This window comes from Pseudopipra pipra, chromosome Z, assembly GCF_036250125.1.
Source record: "Pseudopipra pipra isolate bDixPip1 chromosome Z, bDixPip1.hap1, whole genome shotgun sequence".
NCBI classification, from domain to species: Eukaryota; Metazoa; Chordata; class Aves; order Passeriformes; family Pipridae; genus Pseudopipra; species Pseudopipra pipra.
In genome coordinates, this window is record NC_087581.1 from 26,221,917 (window position 1) to 26,244,663 (window position 22,747).

The following is a 22,747-nucleotide window of genomic DNA, read 5'->3' on the forward strand; positions in this document are numbered from 1 at the left end:
TAAAAGAGTTTGTATATTTGAGTGGAATGAATGTTGTGAAGAAGAAATTCAGCTGAATACAATAAAAATGAGAGGCAGGGTACTTCATAACAGCCATAAGTGTAGTAATGCTGCAGGTAGTAGAGTCTTACTGTGAGGGAGGGAAGCACTATAATCCTGGTTAGCACATTAAATCTTAGTTTTGCAAGATTTCTTTTCTGACATTAAATTTGTAATAAAATAGCTAGGCTTGTACTAATTTAAGAGAAGTAGGCAGTTTGACCATTTCGAAAGTCTCTGTAATGATATAATGTCAATCGACTGATAAAATGTTGCTTCTTGGGTAAAGAAGCAGGAAAAAAATCTGCCATAAACCCACCAGCAGTCTGCTTTTACATTTTGGCTTTTGTTGCAAATAATTTACTGTATCTGATGATTTTACTCCACTGTGTATCACAGTGAATACCTAGCTAAACTAATTCTCCTGAATGATATTGTATTATTCTGTATTTAAAAAATAAATATATACATATATTCCATGGAATTTCATGGATACTTACTTTGTATTTTCTCTAAAGCCCTCTGTTTTAGATACTTTTTGTAAAATATTTCTCTTGTTTCCTGAAACATGGGGTTCCTACTTCTCTAAAGAGTTTACTGTCAGTAACCTTGTGTATATCTGCCACATCACTTTCAAATCAAATGTGATCTTTATGTTAGTGTTTGCTTCATGACTGTTGATGCTACAGAATAGCAATTAAGCTCTCATACCCACTGAGCACTGGGTACCTTGCCTAGAGGGAACCCCAGGAATTATCTGTGAATTTATTTGTTTCTTTCTCTAGGAATGCCTGTCTTTTCTTGTCTATACTTGGCCCAGCTTCCATCTTTACCTTTCGTTCCTCTCCATTATCATTTACCCTTTACCTTGAAGTAGACAGTTGATGCTGTCTGTCTTGCTGTTAATTTCTGTAAAAGCATACCGAGTGTCGTACACTTTGAGTTAGCTCTGGGGATATGTGAGCAATTGTTTCAGGGCAGTTTTGCCATTTGAAATTATAGGGACTGTCAGTGCTGCTATTCAGCAGCCAAATCCTGTTTTGCAGCTAGCCTATTTGTTATTCACCACTCTCTGTCATTCAGAGCCAGAGAGTTGCCAGAACAAAGGCAGGTTTTGTGCATTGTTTCTTGATACTGAGCCTTCATAAGCAATAATTTTTTAAAAATACATTTTTGAACCTATTTTTATAATCCATTTTATGATAAAGCATGGGGTAGCTAATAGTAAATGTGGGCTGCCCTACTATGCTACCTCTTCTTTACAATATTTAGGATGTGTTTTGTTGACTTTTTTTTTTAAATGAGCAAAACAAAATGGAAAAACAAATATAAAGGAATAGATTACATTCTAGCATACAGCCATACCAAAACTAGATATAACAATGTAGGAGCAAATGGTTCTAGTTGTTTTAAACATTTTCTATCCTTGTCCTCTCTCTTCCTTCCTCTTGAAATAGTAAGAAACCCAAATAATCAGAATATCTGCTGTTTTCAGAGATCCAGAGGCATAGCCAACATTATCTTTGATGTAACATCTCCAAAGGAATATCAAAGGAAATAAAAAGTCAATTTTATTTTTTTTTTACAAATTAAAAAGCATCTGTGCAAACATGAACATATTGGTAGGCTGTTTAGTATTGCTTAGCTAGTATGTGTACTGATTGCTGTTAAACAGTTTTAATTTAATTTTGGGTTGGAATCAGTATGTCTCCTGTCAGTCTTTCCATTATTAGGATATACTCATTTATTCTAGAGTAAAAAATCAATATTTGTATTATAGTAGCTCACACCTTTAAAATTGTTTTATGCAACTGTCTCACATTTGCAGGTTAGTGGGTTTTTGTGGCATGCCAAAATGTTTCTTATTTCTCTAGCTCTTTTCAATAGGTTATATGTCATGTACCATCACTGCTGAAAATTTACATGACAGTGAAATTTTCATTAAAAATCAATTCTCTTGAAAATTATTCCTTAATGCTAGTGGATGAAAACACTATAAATAGAAGATTTATCTGCTTTGTTTTTCATAGGGGCATGTGAAAGAAAAGAATATGATATGCTCTGTTGAAATCACTTCTATTTTAGGGGTGTACACCCATGATATTGTTGGACTCTAGCTGAATTTTCATGTGAAAGCAAAAGACCTCCCAGGCAACTTCAGTGTGGAAAGCATTCCACAAAGTTGCCATAATCTGTAGTTTCTCCATGTTATCTCTCTGTGACTATACTTTTTCTATTTTTTTGAAGTATAAGTGAATGAAAAAGTAAGATTGTCCTGGTCTCTTTTGTCAGAGAGTCAGGCTTTCTTCCTGTATTTTGTATTCAATCTGGTTGGTGATATCCATCAGACACTTTGAGTTCATGTAGCCACCTGGAATGACAATTTGTGATTATCAAACTATGAAACAAATATGTTGAATATGGATGTTTAAGCACAGGTTCTAAAATGGAATGGCTGGAGGGATATACCTTACCATATCACACCTTATAAAACAATGTTTTACATAAACTACAGTGTGCTAGCTGATTTGTGGACATATAGTTCAGATGGTTTCTGTTCCAGTGGTCTCCCAGTTCAACAGCAGACATATGGAACAAGCATGAATATGAGAAATACACAGGTGCCAAGGTAAGTACTTCTAATCTCAGTGAAAATGTTAGGAACAGATAAAAAGGAGGCAAAGTTGCTGAGAACTGATGGAATGGGGGGAGAACATGAAAGTTCTCCTAACAGAAGTGCAGAGTTTCAGCTGATGACAAGTTGGAACAACTATGTGATTTGTAGGAGAATTTATGCTGTGAATGAATGTGGTGTCAGCTTCCATCCCAACACAGTTTAACAGTCTAACAGTTTATCCAAAGCAGACAAAGCTTAGGTTTCTGGCTGAGTTTAGCTTTATTTATTTTTGGCTTGTTCCATTTGTCCTTGGGTCTCCAAGGGAAGCTTGGGTGTATGCTCATGCTTTTGAAAACCTGTTTTCCTTGACTATTTGTATATATGAGGCTTTGGGTCGTAGAAAACAGGCTGGATTCCTTTGTGTGTCAAAGTCAATGATAAAACTCAGTTTTACTTCAGGAAGGGAAAAGCTTTTCCCCAAGTACCTAGATAGTTTCTGCTTTCAAAAGACTGTTAATTACTCAGCTTAATTATAAATATGAATTACAGCTGCATGAAAAAGTCTCTGGGGATAAAAAATTCAGAGTGACCTCTCAAACATAAACACAGTCTTTAAAAGAAAGAGTAAGTACTCTCTTGTCTGTTATTTTATTTTAATAAAACATAGGACTTAAAACTAGAATGAAATGAAATCTGTTCCTACTCTAGGGCCGAGGAATTCAAACCAACAGGTACATTTAGAATCATTAGCATCTGTTCCTGTACCTATACATTTTGAGATGTCAACTCTAAGATCATGTTTTGAATAGAATGCATATCAACTCAGTAGTAAAATACTTTATCTCCTTTTGGTGTTTTTTGATGTTTTAAAATGCTTGGATATTAGATTGACTTTGTCCTTATAGGCAGTTACTGCAATGCTGTACTGAAAGATGCACTTAAGATGCCTTGTTTCTTTATCTGTAGAGTTTTCTGTTATTTTTATATTTGAAATACTATTTCTCCAACAAAATAGAGGTAGAAAATGAGTTTTGGAATAGCTGAAGTTACCCTGAAGCTTTTGATGACCTCAAATTTGTATTTGACAAGTGAACTGAGTATAACCACAAGTGTACTCTGAGTGAGGAACATTATTTTGAAAAGAAATCTACACTGTGATGATGACTGATCTACAAGCCTTTCAGTATCTGGCTGAAGCCATAAAGTTTTTTTAGAAGGCTATACACTTTAAAATTTGCACCTGAAGGCAAATAATAGTGAGCTTGAAAGCCAGAGATTATAGTGTTGAAAGGTACATCAATTCTGAAAATACAGAGGTTTCTCAGCGGTATGGCACTGAAGAATGGAATCAAAGCAAAAATGTGTATGAGCTTTTAAAAGAACAAGCAAATATTCTCCTGCCTGTCATTCTATTTTAATGATGTATGGAACCTCAAAAAGGATTAAAGACATTTGAGGACACTGCTCATCTTCTGTGTTCTAATGTGCAATGAAATTCGTTTGTTAAACTACAGTGATGTAGTAGAACTATTGCAGCTGTGTTTGTGAAAGAGTAAAGAACCACTTGCAGTGATGTGCACTAGTGTTGCTATGTGTTTCTGGTAATACGAAGAAGTATTGATTACTTTCAATATTTCCAAAAATATTACTGGAAGGACTATTGAGCAGAATCATTATACCATACATAATTCATGTGTTAACTAGCTCATTGCACGCATTCACAGGCAATGGGAGCAAAACAGACAGAAATCTTGAGACAAGTTTTAAAATATTTTCAAACTGTTTTAAAACTATTAATGAAATAGCTTTTAGTGGCACTCTTGATTTTAAAATAATTGTAAACTAAAAATGATACAGTAGTTGATTACTGTAATATATAATTCCTTATAAATGTAGTGACTCATTGTCATCATGTACAAAATAGAATTTAGTGTACATGCTTTAGTCACAGTGTGTATTAGATTTTTAATAGATATATTAGAAGAATGTACTTTTCTGGCTGTATAGTACATACTGTCAGAATAAATTGCTGCAATGAACAAGATCCTATTGCAAACTGTCAATTTGTATCTTGCAATGGTACCATACTATCAAGTCTTATGCAAGATATGGAAAATGTTAGTTATGCATGACTATAAATAACGTCTGAAGACACAAAGAGACATAAACATGTTTGCTGATATAAGTGTAGTAACTACCAAGGATTAAATATGCCCGGTGTATACAGAATTTAAGTAATGTTTTAGAAAACCAGAGAAAGAAAACTGGCATCAGGTTTGTATCTTAAGAAACGAATTCGTAGACAGCATAATCCAGGACAATTTATCTCTTATCATTACATGCACAAGGTAGTGCGTGTTGTTACTTTTTTTGTATATATAGTGATTGAATACATATCAAGCCAAGGTATTTTTAAATGTAAATTTAGAACTGAAAAAATTTCTTCCATGCTTTTGTACCACCTTTGTGTTTGGGTTAGAGGTAATTCCAAATATCAGTTCAGCCTGGGGGATGAATGAATTGAGAACAGTCCTGCTGAGAAGGAAATGGGGTACAGGGGATAAAAAACTGGACACAAGCAAACAATGTGTACTTGCAAGCCAGCTGCATCCTGGGCTGCATCAAAAGCAGCATGGCCAGCAGGTCAAGAGGGGGGATTCTCCCCACCCACTCCGCTCTCGTGCGAGTACTCCCAGTTGGAGTAGCTCATCCAGCTCTGGGGTCCCCAGCACAAGAAAAAGTAATGGATCTGTTAGCATGGGTCCAAGACAAAAATGATCAGAGGGCTGGAGCTGTTCAGCCTGGAGAAGAGAAGGCTCTTCTTCCATGATTTTATACCACCTTTGTGTTTGGGTTGGAGGTAATTCCAAATATCAGTACTGGACTGCTTATATCTTGCCAAGCTGCTTTTCCAGCAGATGTCTGAAGTACCCGAGGTGGATCAGAACGTGCTGGAGTGATGCTTCCTGTAGTGAAGTTAGAAGGTTTTGTCAACAGGCTCCTCTCAGTGGGGTGGCCAGTAATAAACATAAACCATGAGGTTTCCTTTGTTGGCTTGCTCTCTTATTTTCAGCCACATGGTCTTGACCTGTTCATTGCTGTTTTTCAAAGACAGGCCTGTGCAATCAGTCCATAGAGGACAAGTCGCCTGTCCCTCCTTCCTTGCCTGTCCCTTCTGAACAGTTTATAGCTACCATTTGGAGTGCTGCAGTTGTGTGATTTGTCCCACAACTTTCAGTGATTGTGATTAGATCATAGCTCTCCAGCTGCACAGTCTCTTCCATCCCCTTCTACTTGTTGTTTATGCTGTTTTATAGATTTGATGTGTTTTAAGGATACAGTGATGAGTAATTGATAAATTAATTATTTGGACGTAATAGGAAGTAGTTCAAAACTCAATTCAGTGAGAATGTTTAGCTCTCAAGAGGTTAAATTTATATTTTTAATACTTTTAACTACTTTTTCCCTGTCCTTTTCCTCATTTAAAGTTCTGTGCCATGAGGCATTGATGTGGTGATTCTTGGAACATTACTGTGAGACCTGTTCCCTAAAGGGAATAAGGTCCAGTTCAGGTTATAAGCTTGAGAACCTGTCTACATGAATAGATACTGGTTTTCCTTCAGGAAGCTGACTGCTATTTGAAATAATATTTGTAAGGAGCTGCTGAAGAAAGCAATAAATTGAGTTGCACAGCAAATTCTGGGGATTTAAAGTAACTGAAGTTAGTGTTCATTTTGAAGAAAAAAACTAATGGCTGAGCTGCTGCCAAGGATTACCTTTTTTTTCTATAAGTTGAAGTAGCTCTCTGTGAGCTTTCTGTATATTCAGTTTCCAAGAAAAAAGATGAAGTATCTGTTTTAGATAAACTTTTATTAGTGGAAAAATGGCACATTCTTTTAGACACTAGTGATTTTTCCTGCCGTTGTTTACAGTGGGGCTTTTTTAACAGTAATTTGTTTCATGCTGCTGTTTTGTTTTGGATCCCACTGTTATCAGAAGAAGGTATGGTCTCTTAGACAGCCACAGCTTGAACTACAGATGAGTGTTTTAAATTATCCCAACTGACAGAGACATTTTGTCTCTGGAGGAGTGGCGTGTTTTCTCTACGTAGTGGTGTGAGATCATTTGCTAGTCACATCCAGTATGTTTAACTGTGTGGTCCTGAGGAATGGCTGTGTGTTATTTTCATTACTAGCAAGCATTACATCTGTCTTGTCAGCTCTGAACTTAAGCAGCTTACTTATTCCTTGCACCTTATCACAGCGGGGCACTTGGCAAGCTGAGAGACTACCCTGTCCAAGTCTGACAAATATAAGTCATAAAGCAATGTCAACATAGTAAGGATGGCAATGCAGTCTACATCATCTTCCAATTTCTCCAGTAGCCTATATTTTACAGAGTGACACTATGACAGAAAAATCTGTTGGTGGAGAGTCAGTGTTACTGTCTGCTTTTTTCAGCAGAGAATGGTGTGTGTCCAAAGGTGCTATAACAAAATCACACATAGGTTGGCATGGAGTTCGTAAAATGAATATGTTAACTTCATATTCCACAGAATTTGACTTCGTGGAACTGGGCAGTTTTAGGGGTATATGAACACAAGTAGAAGCTGTAGAAGATATCCTAAACTGGATTTGAAAGATTATATATTCCCCTGCTTTTTGGATATCAGAGCAATAGTAGAAGATATGTTCTTAAACAAGTGTAACACAAATCAACTGTAAGTAAAAAAACTGTTGCAAATAAAACCTTTGTTTTAAAGACCTTCTTATCCTGAGGAAGAGATAATACACATGAACCTTTAGTCTTTTGCATGGTGTCTCATGTTTGCCATCCCTTTGATAGAGTGGTAGCTATCTATGTTATCTCTTAATGTTAAGGCAGCATGTGTTGAAATGATGGCTGGAGAGAGTAAGAGTGGAACACAGAGAAGAATAATTCACATTACCTGATTCTGTATGATATTCAGCCAACCATCTGGTCTATAACTTACTGGTTTTCTTCTGCAATATTAAAAATAAATTCCTTGATGACAGAGGCTTTAGAGTCTTGCAGCTGGGCAGCACTTAAGTGATTTTGGAGAAATTCCAGATCTTTGTCCTTTGGTTGTAAGCCTTTTGCTTTTTGATCAGCATGGAAGAGTATTTTTATCTTTGTGAGAGGTCTTTGTTTTTTATAACTGATGTCTGTTTGCTGGCTGGTTAATTTTACTCCTATAACACAACTTGCAGTGTAACCTATAATGTGCATTTTCCAGTTCAACATCATAGTTTTTAGACACCCCATGTATCTGAAAAATACCGTGGTCACTGTGAAAGGTACCTTTGAGATAACTGTCATGTAAGTCTCTTTACCCTTAGGAATTTTCTGTTGGCAATAATCGAATTCTTTAATTAGTCATAGTAAAAATTATATCATTATAACAAGTAGAAATTGGAGAGCTTTTAAAGAGAAATTGAAAACATGCAGCTCTCACCTGGATGTCCCTTGTTAGGTTAATGGGAAATGCAGGAAATGAAGGTTTACTGAATGTGTCACAGAAAAGATCTGCCATCCCTTACAGAATCACAGAATCATTTAGGTTGGAAAGACTTCTGAGATCATTGAGTACAGCCTTTGACTGATTACCACCTTGTCAACTAAACCATGGCACTAAGTGCCACATCCAGTCTTTCCTTAAACATCTCCAGGGACAGTGACTCCACCACCTTCCCAGGCAGTACATTCCAATTTTTAACAACCCTTTCCATGAAGAAATTCTTCCTGTTGTCTAATCTGAACCTCCCCTGGAACAGCTTGAGACCATTTCCTCTTGTCCTAAGGATTGTTACTTGGGAGAAGAGGATGACCCATACCTCATTACTACCTCATTTCAGGTAGTTGTAGAGAGTGATAAAGTCTCCCCTGAGCCTCCCTTTCTCCAGGCTAAATAATCCCAGCTCCCTCAGCAGTTCTTCATATGACTTGCTCTCTAGACCTTTCACCAGCTCCATTGCCCTTCTCTGGACTCACTCCAGCACCTCAGTGTCTTTCTTGAAGTGATACCTTTCTTGGTACGGGGAACTACAGTTTAGTTTAGTTTTTTGGGTGCTGTCTTTCAGTCTTTTTGGGTGATTTCCTTGTTTGTGTAGCTGAGTAATTGTGACTCCCATACAAGCAGGTATCAGAGGAGTACCAAATGTTTGTATAATTCAGAGCTTTGTGCTGTCCTAGACAGCTTCTAGTAAATTACAGGCATTACCAAATATATATGACTCAAGCTTTTTTCGTAATTATTATCTAAATAAGTGGAAAAAAAATGAAATCATGGAGATTATAAGACAGGTAAGCAACATAGAAATAAGGGAGATATACTAGATATTTATCCCTTGCTATCAGATTGCTTTAAAAGAGAAAAATTAAGATCAAGATCCTTGTCAACCTGAGTTTGATTAAATGATTAGTGAGCAGTCAGTGGGATTATGGATGAGACCTGGTGAACTTTCAGTGTGTCTCATCTGTATGAAAGGAGGGTTGATATTGCAAAGTGATTTTTCTTTTCTCTTTTTTTACTTCTTTTTCTTTCTTTTTTTTTTTTTTTAAATCAGAAAACATCACTCAGTACGGAACCTTGAACTGTACAGCACTTTGTAAGCAAAGCAGCTAATGGCTAAATATTTTTGACCTTAATCATTATGGAGAGAAAAGGGAGAAAATTTGAAGTGCAAGTGAACATTATATCTAAGCAAAAGGAAGAAGATACATAACATAAAGCTACTCAGAGGGATGATTACAGTCCATGTAGTTCATTTGGGGTGGCCAGATCTATAATTTTTGAGTGGTTTAGTTTCTAAATTTTTTTTTTTCTTCAGTGCAACAAAATCTGAGCATAAAATGTCTTCTGTGTTAGGTTTTATTGTGGAAATTTCCACTCTGCATAGGTTTATGAGTCTGAGCTGAACTGACACTTTACTCTGCTGACCCATAGTCAGGGAAGTACTTGAGGTCAGATGACCTTAAACTTGTGTAGTTATTCTGTAGGGTGGTTTTAAAGAATAAGGAATGACCATAGTGTACTCTTAAGCATGTTTGAGAGCTTAGCAACATCTCACCTAATGTTTTTTTGATTAATGTTTTAACTGAGAATAGAAATATTTCTTACAAGCCTGGAATTTTCTTTAGAGCTGTGTATATGTTTTATACTCTGAAAAATCAAAGTGCTTCGTGGAAATAGGAAATTATTTTAAAATCAAACAAAAATATTTAGTTCAAATTAAAACTTGACTTCAACCTCTTTTTCAAGCTTTAAAAAAAATTGGTACATTTAGAAAGTAATGGTTTCCTTTTTTTGTTTGTTTTTTTGGGGGGGTTGTTTCTTGTTTTTCATTAGAAATTTCATGTCTTTCATTTATAAATTATCAAAATGATCATTTGTCATTAGATTCACATCCTGGAATTGTTTTTTGTTGTGTTTCTATGTCACTGATTTCTCTTTCATAGGAACTTTTGGTATCATTTAGATTTAAGTATAGCTTCTGTTAGACATTTAAAATCTTCCTGCTCTCCTTAAGATTTGATGGGAAGGTCAGATTACTGCATTGCATAATCCTGAGATCCTTCAAAAACTAAAAGAGATGATGTTGCTAAATAGAGCAATCAGTTTTATGGATCCACATATTTTACCATGAAGAAGGAATTCACACTTGGGAGCAAGAAAGTCTAATATAGTGAAATTTTAAGAATGAGGGGATTGAAGAATAAAATATGTAAATGAAAGTCTTTTCTAGACTAACCACCAGTGTGAACAAAAAAATAGCTACGTTAATATTTTTAACAGTCTTTTCAAATTCAGCTCTTGTTATAGATGCTGGTGCTGTATTATGGATGTAGACAGTAGTATTTATTTATTTTGTGGAAAGGTTATAAAGCATAGGACTTTCTATATTGTAATTCCTTGGTAGGTTTTTATTTTAACATAATTAGGAATGTGAATATGTAATTCTGTGCAGCAGGTTACAGCTTGTAACTTAGAGAAGGTTTGGAGTGCATCATGTGGGGCTTTTGGTGAATTATCTGGATTCTGAATTTCTTAATTTGCAATTAAATTACTTCTTATCTAAACAGAAAGCTTCAAACTTTTCAAATATCTGCTAAGTGGCAAATCTTGAGAAGTAAACTTGAAAAGGGAAAGACTCTACATAAGCAGAGTGATAGTTTGTGGGTTTTGCTAAAAAGTCTTGTTATAGTGTTTGATAAGTCAATAACCAAGATGAGCTGCTCCATAGCTGGCCAGGTCTGCAGTGGAGCAGATCTTGGTGCATAGCAGGGTTTCCTGAGGCAGGGAAATGCCAGGGCAACAGAGACACCCACCTGGTTCTGGCAGCTCTCACAAGAGATACTGATGAGGCTTGGGCATTGCCTGAGGAACTGCAGCCACCTCTGAACCTCTGCAATAGCCTGTAGAGTGTAACCAGGGCATGGCACAGCAGTTAATGCAGAAGGATGCACAGTAATAGTGTCAACACTGTACCAGTTCAAAAAGTGAGTTCAGTTGGTGGTCATCACCTTCCTAAAAGGTGTTTAGCTATGTCGTCTACCTAGCAGAAAACTATGTCTTCTGCACTCACCAGAACTGATGTCGCTACTCAGAGAGAGTTCCCATGAAAACATGCAACTCTTCTGGTCTTAGGCTGCAGGGCATATGTTGCATTAAGAGTAAAGCCAATTTTTCTGTTGCCTTAAATTTGGCAAAAAATAAACTCCCTTGCATTCTAGGTGGTCCTCTGATATCAGAGGGACTAGGTGATGCTGGGCTTAGATACTATATGATGGCCACTTAAACACTAAGCAACAGAAATGCAGAGCCAAGTGACAGTGTAAGCCTGGTTGGGTTCAATGCAAACTACCGTGATTATAGATTCACAAATAGTGTGATACACTAAACGCCTGGTCACACCCAATGAACTCTCATGGCTGGACTAGAAGTACATCAGGTTCAATAACTCTCATGGCCAGGTGCAGAATAGTGTAGTTTATTGAGCAACGCAAATGTAGGTTCTCATTGGATTGCAAGTGATAAATAGACTGTCTGCAGAAGCACACATGAATACCTAGAATATGAATAATACAGCCAACAACAAATACATTCAATTTTGAAATGACTATGTAGCATTAAAAGTATAGTCACAAACACAAGCTTGCTTTCTGAATTTCACAAAGAAGCACTCAATAGAGCTCTCTCTTCGAGTCTTACCAATAGGTGTCCCTGTGGGGGAGGAGATAGGTATAGCCTGTCAACCATCCCAGAATACAAAGGTGGAATCTCTTCTGACCTCCCTCCCCACTTAAGCTATATTTATATTGTTGTCTTCCAAGGAGGGGAAAAGGTAAAGTTACAGTTGTTGTAATTTCATGTTTAGGTGGAGTTTGATTGACTTTAAACATTGGCATATGTGGGGGGGTGAAAAGTAATATGAGAGCCATGGTATGAGGTGTGACCAAGCAGGTACCTGCTTAGTCTGGTGTCAGAGATTTGGGAGGAACTGAAAAAGTTAAGGAGCATTAGGGAGTCTGAGAAAGAAACAGGAACAGCCATCAGAAAATAACACAAGATCAAGGATATCCTATATCTTCCCACCACCATGCAGAAGGCAGTAACTTAAAGGAAAAAAATGAATGGAGGCAAGTCTATGCTCAGGGTGTCAGGCAAATGCCCTCCTTGCCAACCTCATCTTTCTGGGTGCCGTAGTATCTGAGTGCGACGCTCTGGATGTGAAAGGCCAGTCAGTTAATGATGTGGATGATGGTCCATCTATATCAGTACTGTTTCCAAGGTCAGAAAGGCCTACATCTCATATCAAGACCACCTCTGTGAGGAAGAAAAGACAGGTTATAATTGAACGTGACTCTCTTCTGAGGGGAACAAAAGGTCCACTATGCTGGGTGGATCCTCCTCTTGCAAAATCTGCGGCCTCTCTGGGGCCTGGATTAAGGACATCACTAGGAAACTTTGTAGCCTGGTACAGCCCTCGAACTTACTGCTCTTCTGTGCTCTTCTGTGCTCTTCTGTGCTCTTCGATGAAGCCTCAAAGCGTAGTCCAAGGGCAATTAAAAGAGACTTAATTCAGAATATTAATTAAAAACTGACCTTTCTTGACTTTTTAGTTTTGATTGCAAAAGGGTTTTTTATGGTTTTTTGTTCAGGTTTTTTTAGAGCATTTTTGCTGCTCTGGTTTCCTGAACAAATTGTAAACTACTCCTTGAATCTGTCCGTCAACTTTCTGTACACAAGTAAGTCCAATGCAGTTTTATTGACCATTACTACTTTTTTCTTTTCAGTCTTCATTTATATGGGAGACAAAATTCTGGTGTAGGAGGTTAACAATTGCCATTCAACTTCTTGGTGATTATTTTTAATAAAAGGAATGTTTGAGTCCTATCTACACTGCAATTTTAATGAAATAATGAGCTTCCTGACTACAGCAGACTGAGCTTTGTCTGATTCCTACAGTGATTAATCGACCGTGTCAAACTTTGCAATCTAGCCTAGTGAAATATTTTACTGTGAAAGTTTAATTTTCATTCTTTGTTTATGAAAGCAGTAGTACTGTCACATTGTGTTATCATACAAATGCCATTTTGTGTGATTTGTTTTAATGAGTGTCACTTGTTGATATGTTTAGTGATTTTTGACCCATATTTAATGCCAAACGCTCTGTTTGGAAATATAATAAGTCTGACATTATTATTTTTTCTAAAAACAACACATAACACATTGGCAGTTGTATCTCATCTCAAAAGTTGCAGTGGTATTTTGTTAGATATTGTGGGGCTAAAGCACCCTGCTTTTTGTGAAATCTTTTCTGGAGAGCCTCATACTTTTTAAAAGCAAGTATAAAATTTTTAGAAATACTCATTTGTGTCGCTTTTCTGAAGAATCTATGAAAATTCTTGTACTGTAAGAACCTGTATTAATTCATTCTTATTTGAAACTGAAGGATATACAGGACATTGCTTCTTTAGAGCAAGAGTAGCACTATTGGAGTTATCATTTCTATATGCAGAGTGAGATTAAAACGGAATATTTGGTAGTATTCTAAGAGAGAAAATTAGTTAGTTATTATAAGTGAACTGTCTCAAGCCAGTGATTTAAAAAGAAATAAAAGGACTGAAAGTTATACCATAAGTGCACTATTTGTTTAATTCAGTATCAGGGTTTTTGTTTAACAATGATAATAATATGGTAAAGCTTATCAGTAAATAAACTTTCTTTTTTTCTTACATTTCTTCCACTCTCTTGAAAGCTGGTATCATTATGCTGGTTTGTAACTTCAGACTGAATAAAAAGCTAAAGATAATCCACTATTACAATTAATTCATTCATATATATCCATCTGTGCATACATTATGATTATTATTCTAATAAATGAAGTTTTTGCAGATTCATTAAGGTTCTTGCAATCCTTAAAATTCCACCAGTAAAAAAGGGAGAACCTTCTATGTGTATCATAAACATTTAGTAACAAAGCAAGGAAAAAATACAGAGATCAGATGAGGTAGTCTGAAGGAGAACTCCACAAACGATGTATAGACATCTGTCCTTCAGCACTGACTAAACTGCTTTACAGTTCAGTTCCTGTTGCCTGTTACTGCTTTGCTATAATCACCTGACTCACTCAAGACAGAATCTATTCAAAACTTCCCAGCGCTTCAAAAAAAAAAAAGGGCTTCAAGTCATTCTTTGAAACTGATCTATGCGGTGAAGTAAACTGTGATGCCAAGCAGCAGTCACATTCAGGCTATTACTCTGACAAAATATCTCTTCTGATAAGTAAAGGACAATTATGGTGCAGACTGTCACTGTAGAGTTATGCAGTTCTGTGTGTTTGACCTGTCTGTGCAGCTCTAAGAAATCTTCAAAACCTCCATAACAATAAGTATAATTTGATTGAATAATAGCTCTGTTGCCTTTGCTGGGAATTAAGAGAATAGTTCTTAGGAGTTGCATGCCTTTTGTCTAAGAATGAAACTCTCCTTAGAGGTGTAAATCAATCAGCTGGAATTCAAATGCAAACCTGACAGTCCCTCACAGCCAACCAGGAAATAGAATGAGATATGTGATATAGTTGGCTTGGCTTTACAAGAGTTGTTGCAGAATGATTCTAAACCTATTTTCTTTTTTTTAAATAATCTGCATGAAAATGCTAAAATGATCAATTTTTTTTATTCCACATGTAATGGGTTGACCTTGACTGGATACCAGGTGCCCACCCAGCCGCTCTGTCACTCCCCTTCCCAGAGGGACAGGGGAGAGAGTAAGATGGGAAAAAAAGAAAACAACTTGTGGGTTGAGATAAGACAGCTTATTTAAAGCAAAAAGCAAAGCGAAGCTTGCGCACATGGAAGTGAAGGATAGCAGGTTTTATTCTATACTTCCCATGAGCAGTGGTGGTCAGCCACTCCTGAGAAGCAGGGCTTCAGTGCAGGGTTTCTCAGCAGGCAGCCGTTAGACAATGAATGCCCCCCCTCCTGCTTTGTGCCTTAGCTTTTATATCTGAGCTGACATGGTATGGTATGGAATATTGCTTTGGTCAGTTTGGGTCAGCTGGCCTGCTTGTGTCCCCTCCCAGGATTTTGCCCTCAACTAAGGAAGGAATGTTACAGTGTTGGTGCTGTGCTCAGCAATAGCCAAAACACTGGTGTGTTATCAATACCCTTCTAGCTGCCAGTGCAAAGCACAGCACTGTGAGGGCTACTGTGGGGAAATGAACTCCAGCTCAGCCAGACCCAATACAATACATTTTTGCTGTTTTCTTCTGTTGCATGAAATTGTGAATTTGGTAACCCTAAACTTTCTTGGTTTTGCCATGGAATAGAATGTGCAATCTGCAGAGATTATGCAGAAGAATTTTTAAACTTCAACAATCTATGCAGCCTCTCTTACTGAATTATGAGCCAAACTTATCATAAATGTAGATAGTTTTTGTATTTTAGAGTTCATATATCATAGAGTTCGGAATTACCATGTCATGCAGTTCAATTAGCAATTGAGGATAAAAGGCTTAATTGACTTCTGTACAGCTGGGGCTGCTGACTTCTGACTTCCTTGAAACTCACATAATGGATTCGCAAAACATTCATTTATTAAAAAAAAATATATATGTATTGACCAGTGACAGAACCCAAGCCAGTGGCATGAAGTTATGTCAGGAGAGCTTTAGGTTGAATATTAAAAAAAAGTTCTTCATCCAGAGGGTGGTTGGGCACTGGAACAGGCTCCCCAGGACAGTGGTCACAGCACCAAACCTGACAGAGTTCAAGAAGTGTTTAGACAATATTCTTAGGCACAAGGCATGATTCTTGAGGTGTCCTGTGTAGGGCCAGGAGTTGGACTTTGGTGGTCCTCAAGGGTCCCTTCCAGCTCAGAATATTCTGGGACTCTGTAATATAGTTTTAACCTACTAAGAAAAACAAGATTTGCTGATCATTCTGTTTTTCAAATAAAACATTCAGCTTGAAGCAAACTACATTTCCTGCAATGCACCAGCATTTTAATAATGGTCACAGAACTGTGTTTCACACTCATTTAGCACAGTGTAGTCCATGGAATTTCATTATTTGTACAGTGTTACAATTTTTACATAATTGTTAATTATTTATATTTGTAAAGTAAACCAACAGAATAGAAGGAAAAGAAGCAGGAAAAAATAATATCCATTAAAAAAGAAAAAACATGCCATGAGTAATACACAGAATACATATCAGTTTGGTGTTACTGAAAATACTGACAATACTCACAGAGCATTCACCTTCAAAATGCTACACGAAATATATCTTGTAGTGCTGTTATGTGACCATTGTGAAAATTATTCTTCAAAAGTTATTTTGAAGGAATACTTTTTTACTAACAACTTGATCTTACGTAAGTTAGGATCAGTTAGTTCTGACCTCAAGAAAGATCTGATTCTTAGCTTGCAGGCCTCTTCATGATGAGCATACCAGACGTGCCCACCCTGGAAGCTCAAAATACAAAAAAACCTATCTAGATGTGAAATAAGCACACTGCTACAAGACCTTTGCCAGATTCATATTTTCTCTATGGAGTGTATAAGCCTGGATGAGCACTGTCATTAAAAATTCCAGTTATTGAAGAATAAAGTTTAGATATTCTCTATGAAAGACTTCGCTGCAGTGTCCTGCTGGGAAGGCATAAAGGAAAATGACTCATTTAAATGTCTATGAAATTTTTATACTGTTGGTGTAGCACAAATGAGAACTCCAGCCAAAATGACACAAGGGTATCAGGAAACTTCAAGCCACAGAGCCAGAAAAGTCTTGCAGAACCAAGTTACCATGACTTGTGTCCCATAATGCTGACATCTGACTCACAGCTGGATCATGGAGTGTGCAAGTTGTTAGTCAATTCCTGAATATATAGCATAATCATAACTTCTAAATGTTGCCTGTCCATGTTTTTATAGCTTTTTAAGGATGAGTGCTTTCAATATTGAATTTCAGTTACTCGGTTTCAATATGTCTTGTTCAGTATGGATATGTTCTGTATTTTATTCATGGCACCGTTTTCTTTTCAAGTTGGGTTTTTCTTTTTCAGAGTTGCCTAATCCTTGTTTCTTTATTTGTACTGTCTAAAACGTGTAGGAGCCCTGATCTCTGAAACAATAGCATTTAGCACTTCAAAGATGATGAACCCCTTTACATATTGTTTATATTTCATTCACGTACTTACTCAATTTTTGTTGTGCTGTTATTCCTAGCAGTCGCTGCTGAGCTTTTTTCCAAACCTATCCACAGTGAAATTCTTCCTTTATTTTAAGAACCTTTTGAATTTCATATTTGTGGTAAGAAAATAAAAAGATAGATTGTTTTTTCAAGCCATCAAATATATCCATCCTTCAAAAAGAGGTTATAAATATTGATGGATAAATCTTGTATTTGTTCTTTGTGACAATGTTATTGAAAATATTGCTATCTTCTAGCTATGTTACAGTGTGGTAATTAGGAACTTGGGCATAAAGTCAAAATCACTAGTAATCACTTATAATAAATATTATCCAATTTAATATATCTGAGATCTCTTAAGCCACATAGCTTTCATGTCCTATGAGGTAATACATTAGCATGATTTTAGAATACAATTAAGATATTGTTTTTAAAGGTAGGACTGTGAGAAAATTCTGTTGGATTTCTCTAAGAGTCATATTTTTATATAATTTAAACATATTTCATGCATTTTATAATGATAAAGCAGAAAAAACCCTTCTCTTTTAGCATATCGTACAAAGTCTTAGGAACAGCTTTGCTAGTATCTGGTCATCAGATCAGGGAAGATAAACTTAAGTTATGGGAGTCACAATAGTACAAAAGTCTGCTTTCCTGAAATTCACATTATAGGTCATTGGTGAAGAGCCAGTTTTGAATAACACTGCTTCTCAAACTGGAGCACATTCAAATAGGGGACTAATTTGCATTATAACAGGGATCTGTTATGTCAATATCATATTATCTTGCATCTAATACTTAATGCTTCCTGCAAGTTATGACTTAGAGTAGCTATATCGTTCATATTTTGCAGGGAAGAAAAAGAGAAGTAGAGCAATCAGTGTGGAAGCAGGAAGGGAGTTGTGGTGAAGTAGGTTCCCATCATAGGATGGGAAATAAGACCTCAGCAATAACTAAACAAATCATTGTTACATTATCAACCCCATTTTCAGCAGAAATCCAAAACACAGCCCCATACTTGCTACTATGAAGAAAATTAACTCTACCCCACCCAAACCAGCACATGGAGTGATGCAGTTTCTTGGCCCTTTCCCTTTGCTCCTCAGGTGGTAAACCAGGTGGTTACCTTGGTCTGTTTTGTGCCTGCTTGCTGGTATGCTTGCTGGAGTGAGGAAATGTCCTAACTTAGCAGATCTGAAGCATGCACAGCTCTCATTTGCAACTTAAAAAATTACTCTTTTGAGGAGTAGGACAGTGATTCCCTGCCTAAGGGAGATCACCTTCTCTGGTTTTGCCTGGCCAAGCTACATGCTACAATGGGTAGGGGTAATTTAATATTTTCCCCTTACTGATACACTATCTGAGAAGTTGTAAGAAGGAAAAAGCCTCTTTCTCTTCCAGTTGCTGATCCTTGAATGGACACATCTCGTTGTTTGTACCCATATGAATATTTAGCTCTGTTGTATGTGGGTGGACTGGTTAGTTGCCACTGATTGTTATAAGGTATTTCTTTGTCTTTGCAAAGCACAGCTGAAGGTTTTCTAGATTACTACTCATAATTTCTTTAGGTGTTAATTACTTTAGCTGGAAATAATTGCATATAGTTTTCTTCCCAAATAAATTGTGTATTCTTTCACAGTTTTATATCTGTCCTAGTTTGTGTTGGGATAGACTTCATTTGCTTCTTAGTAGCTGGTGCAGTGCTCTATTTTGGATTTGAAATGAGGATAATGTTGATAACATGATGTTTTGGCTGTTCCGAAGTACTGCTTACCCTTACTCAAGGACTTATCAATGCCCTATAACAAGTGAGGAGATTTACATGAAGATGTGAGGGAGCATGGCTCAGATGGGTGACCTGAACTGGCCAAAGAGCTATTCAGTACCACAGAGCATCACACCCAGTATATAAACTGGGAGAGTTACTTGGAGCAGGGGCTGATTGTGGTTTGGGGACAGGTTCAGAATCAATCAACAGATAGTGAGAAACTGTACTGTGCATCACTTGTTTTTCTTGGGTTTTATATTCTCTCTCCTTTTTAATACAACTGTTACTATTGGTAGTAGTAGTAGTAGTAGTAGTAGTAGTATTTTTTTCAATTATTAAACTATTCTTACCTGAACCTCTGCGTTTTGCCTTTTTTCTGACTCTTCTCCCCATCCTACTAGGGAGTGGAGTGAGCAAGTGCCTAGTTAGTTGCCTGATAGGGTTAAACCATGACAATTTCTTTCTAAGAGGAGTACAGAGCAATTATCTTGATTTCTTGGCTGAGGAACAGTACCAGTTCTTATTCCATAAATAGCAGTTTTGAGGTACTCCTGAACATGCTAAAGAGACAGCAGTTCTTCTGGAAAAAAATAGAAATATGTGTCCTTGTTAGGTATGTCCCAGACAGCTACTGCCCAAATAACAGTAACAGCACTTACCATGTGTTTGTGTAGATGCAGTAAAACACAACACAAGTTTCATTTCTTTCTAGTGAAGGGAAAGATTTCACAAAATACTAAACATCTTTTGGGACAATTATATTCACTGACTTGGGTGTCATGAAATTTTTTCCTGTTCTTGGATGTGCAAAAAACATGATGGAATCTGAAGCAGACAGTTTTTTAAAGAATTATACCACATGCTACAGAAAATCTTGTCAAGAGGTAGGTTGTCAAAAGATAAAACACTGCAGGCCTCACCTATTTTCTCAGCTGTTAATGAATATTTAAAGTTTTTTTACAGGAATATCAGTACACCTGCTTTTTTAAATTGTTGACAAGTTTAAAAGCTAATTTTTAGATTTCATTTTATATTATAAAAATAATTCTGATTATTAGGAAAATCATGTTTAAACTTCTGTAAATAAAAAGACCATTGAATTGTCGCAGATGTGTCTAAACCTGAAAAAAGCTGTATCCTTCCAAACTGTATCCTTCCAAAAGCTGTATCCTTCCAAGCTGTGTCCCAGTGTGCTCTGCAGCTGCTTATAATTTGGAACAAAACTGGATGTGTGCTGCCACCCTTACTTCTTTGTTTTGTAAGGACCTCCATGAACATGGTCTCTAAGAGGACTTGTAACATCATCTGTTCAGGCTCATGTAGTAAATAATTGGGAAAACAGGGGTTAGTAAATTAATGGGAAAACATGGATTAGCATGAGTTATATGCATTTCTCCCTCAGAAAGAGCTATCTCATCCTTGTAAAATAAGGTTATATTAATTCATTTATGTGATACTTCATCTTGTTTGAGAGAGCTGTATCTACCAATCAGTGAAATCCATCAGTTGCTCTCCATGGAATAGAAAATGTGCAGAATTTATATCTAGAAAAACTGACTGATTTACCAAGTGTAGGAGCTTCTTTATTCTCCTTTTTGATTTTCAGCAGAGATTTATAGGGGCATTTAATTAGTCAAAGTTTTAAAATATTTTTCTAATGCAGAAAATAAAAAGGGTATGTAATTTGTATTCATTAATGAAGGCAGCATATTAAAAGAGTCATGTGAAAACACATAATAGATATTTAAAACATTCTCAGCCTTGCTAAAGCAAAAACAGCATAATCCTTTCGATATTCTGTTGTAAGTATTCTGTTTTCATGAAAAGCTGTTTTGCTGGAAATTCAGTGTGGCAGAAAACAGCATTATGCATTTGAGCAGATGCACTGGCTCACTGTGTTGAAGATGGACACCTGGGGTCCTGCATTAGACTTGCAGAGAATATGGAAATATCGCAGATGAAAACAGATAGATTGAAAGTAGGTGAGTGTGCATTTTTATATTCTCTACTTAACAAACTTTTGGCAATATGAGTAGGTGGATCTTTACATTCTCTAGAATTACTGTTTAAAACTTGCAGATTCTTTTTGTTTCAATGCACAGTTCTATAGGGACATGAAAATGAAATTTTTACCTTAGAGGTCTTCCTGAAGACCTCTGGTATCTGAACTACTGGTAACTAGCATCTGTAAGGAATGTGACATAGTTATCCTTTTTTATCTGGTAGTTTTGATCTATCTTTCTATATCTTTCACTTTGTCCTAGCCTAAAGCACAGGTCATGTTATTCTTTATCATACGAATTCTCATATTAATCATCATGTTGTTTCTGCATATTGACAAGTGCTTGAAAATAATAATTATGGTTGCTCTTGTTTGAAGCTCCACACTTCAAACAAGCTTATATTGGTTTTCTATGTGGACTTTTTTTTTAAATCTTTTATCCTGTTATATAATTTAAAGCAAACACTGTGGCAAAATCAAGTGTTTCAGGTTGTACATGCTGATTACATGAAGGCCTACTTATTTTGCCTTCTAAGGCAGTGTCAATACGAGCAGAAGAAACCTCATGAAATCTTAGCAGTGAACTAATATATGCTATGGTCAACACTCTGCCCTGATGAAGATCTTTCCAAACTCAAGTGTCCTTGGTCAGGGTTCAGATGTATTGGGTTAATTTATTGAAAAACTCACACTGGAAAAGTCATGAGGCAATGCAGATACACAATGCCATGTTTCAAGACTCACGGTTCACATGCCTGCTCTAGCACTTGCCACACTGCTAAAAGGCAGCTGCTGCTTTGTTGCGTGTTGTAACATCAGGCTGGGTACATGTGCTGCTTTCTCTGCCTGGAGGTGGAGTCAGTTAGCACTAACAACTCTCCAAGCTGCATTTAGGGACCTCTCTTCTGCCTATTGTATCTTTCAAAAAGTATTTAGTAAAACATTTCTTTCCTTGAACAAATCCTCTTCTCCTACCAAGTGACCCATCTGATTCCACTACAATAAATGTCCATGAGTGCTAAACTATGTGTAAATGCATGTGTAAATCCATGCATTTGCTTCCTTGAACAGCTTGGAAAAATAAGAGAATAAACACTCCAAATCGTACATAAAATCAATACTGTTCATTACTTCTGGTGGTGTGGTTTTTTGGTGGTGGTTGTTTGGGTTTTTTATGTTTGTTTTTAGTTTGTTTGTTTGTTTGTTTTTCAGTGAGAAATTCTTCTGTCCTGATTTCTGCTATAAAAATTATATGCAATTGTATTGGGCATATTTGCTACATGTTAGTTTTTCCTCATGTTTGCTGAATTGAAAAATCAGCAAAAATTGATGTGGAGAAATTATACCTAATCATGGAAAAGCAATATGATTTGTCTCCAGCATGCAGCAAGGAACAGAAATAACGCCCAGCCAATGCATGATGAATCGTATTTATTCTAAACTCGACATTTTTACAGTATTTAAATTTAAATGGTCTTAATGAGAGCACTGAAATACATACTGTCTTCTTTTTGCTAATAGGAACCACAATAATTACTTTATTACACCTTTTGAATCTCTATCTTTTGTCTTCTGATAGTTAATACTGCGAAATCCACACGGT

At 36.5% G+C, this 22,747-nt stretch overlaps 1 protein-coding gene across 2 annotated transcripts in view; it reads left to right on the plus strand.

Moving 5' to 3' along the window:
* KDM4C (lysine demethylase 4C) overlaps positions 1-22,747 on the plus strand; it is a 256,405-nt gene that overhangs the window by 188,159 nt on the left and 45,499 nt on the right. Inside the window, exon 20 of one of the 2 annotated variants that reach the window (XM_064641937.1) lies at positions 18,228-18,284. The exons of the other annotated variant lie outside the window; for it this stretch is intronic. Coding sequence (XP_064498007.1) covers positions 18,228-18,284 — 57 coding nt within the window. The remainder of the gene's footprint in view (positions 1-18,227; positions 18,285-22,747) is intronic. 2 annotated transcript variants of the gene reach the window in all.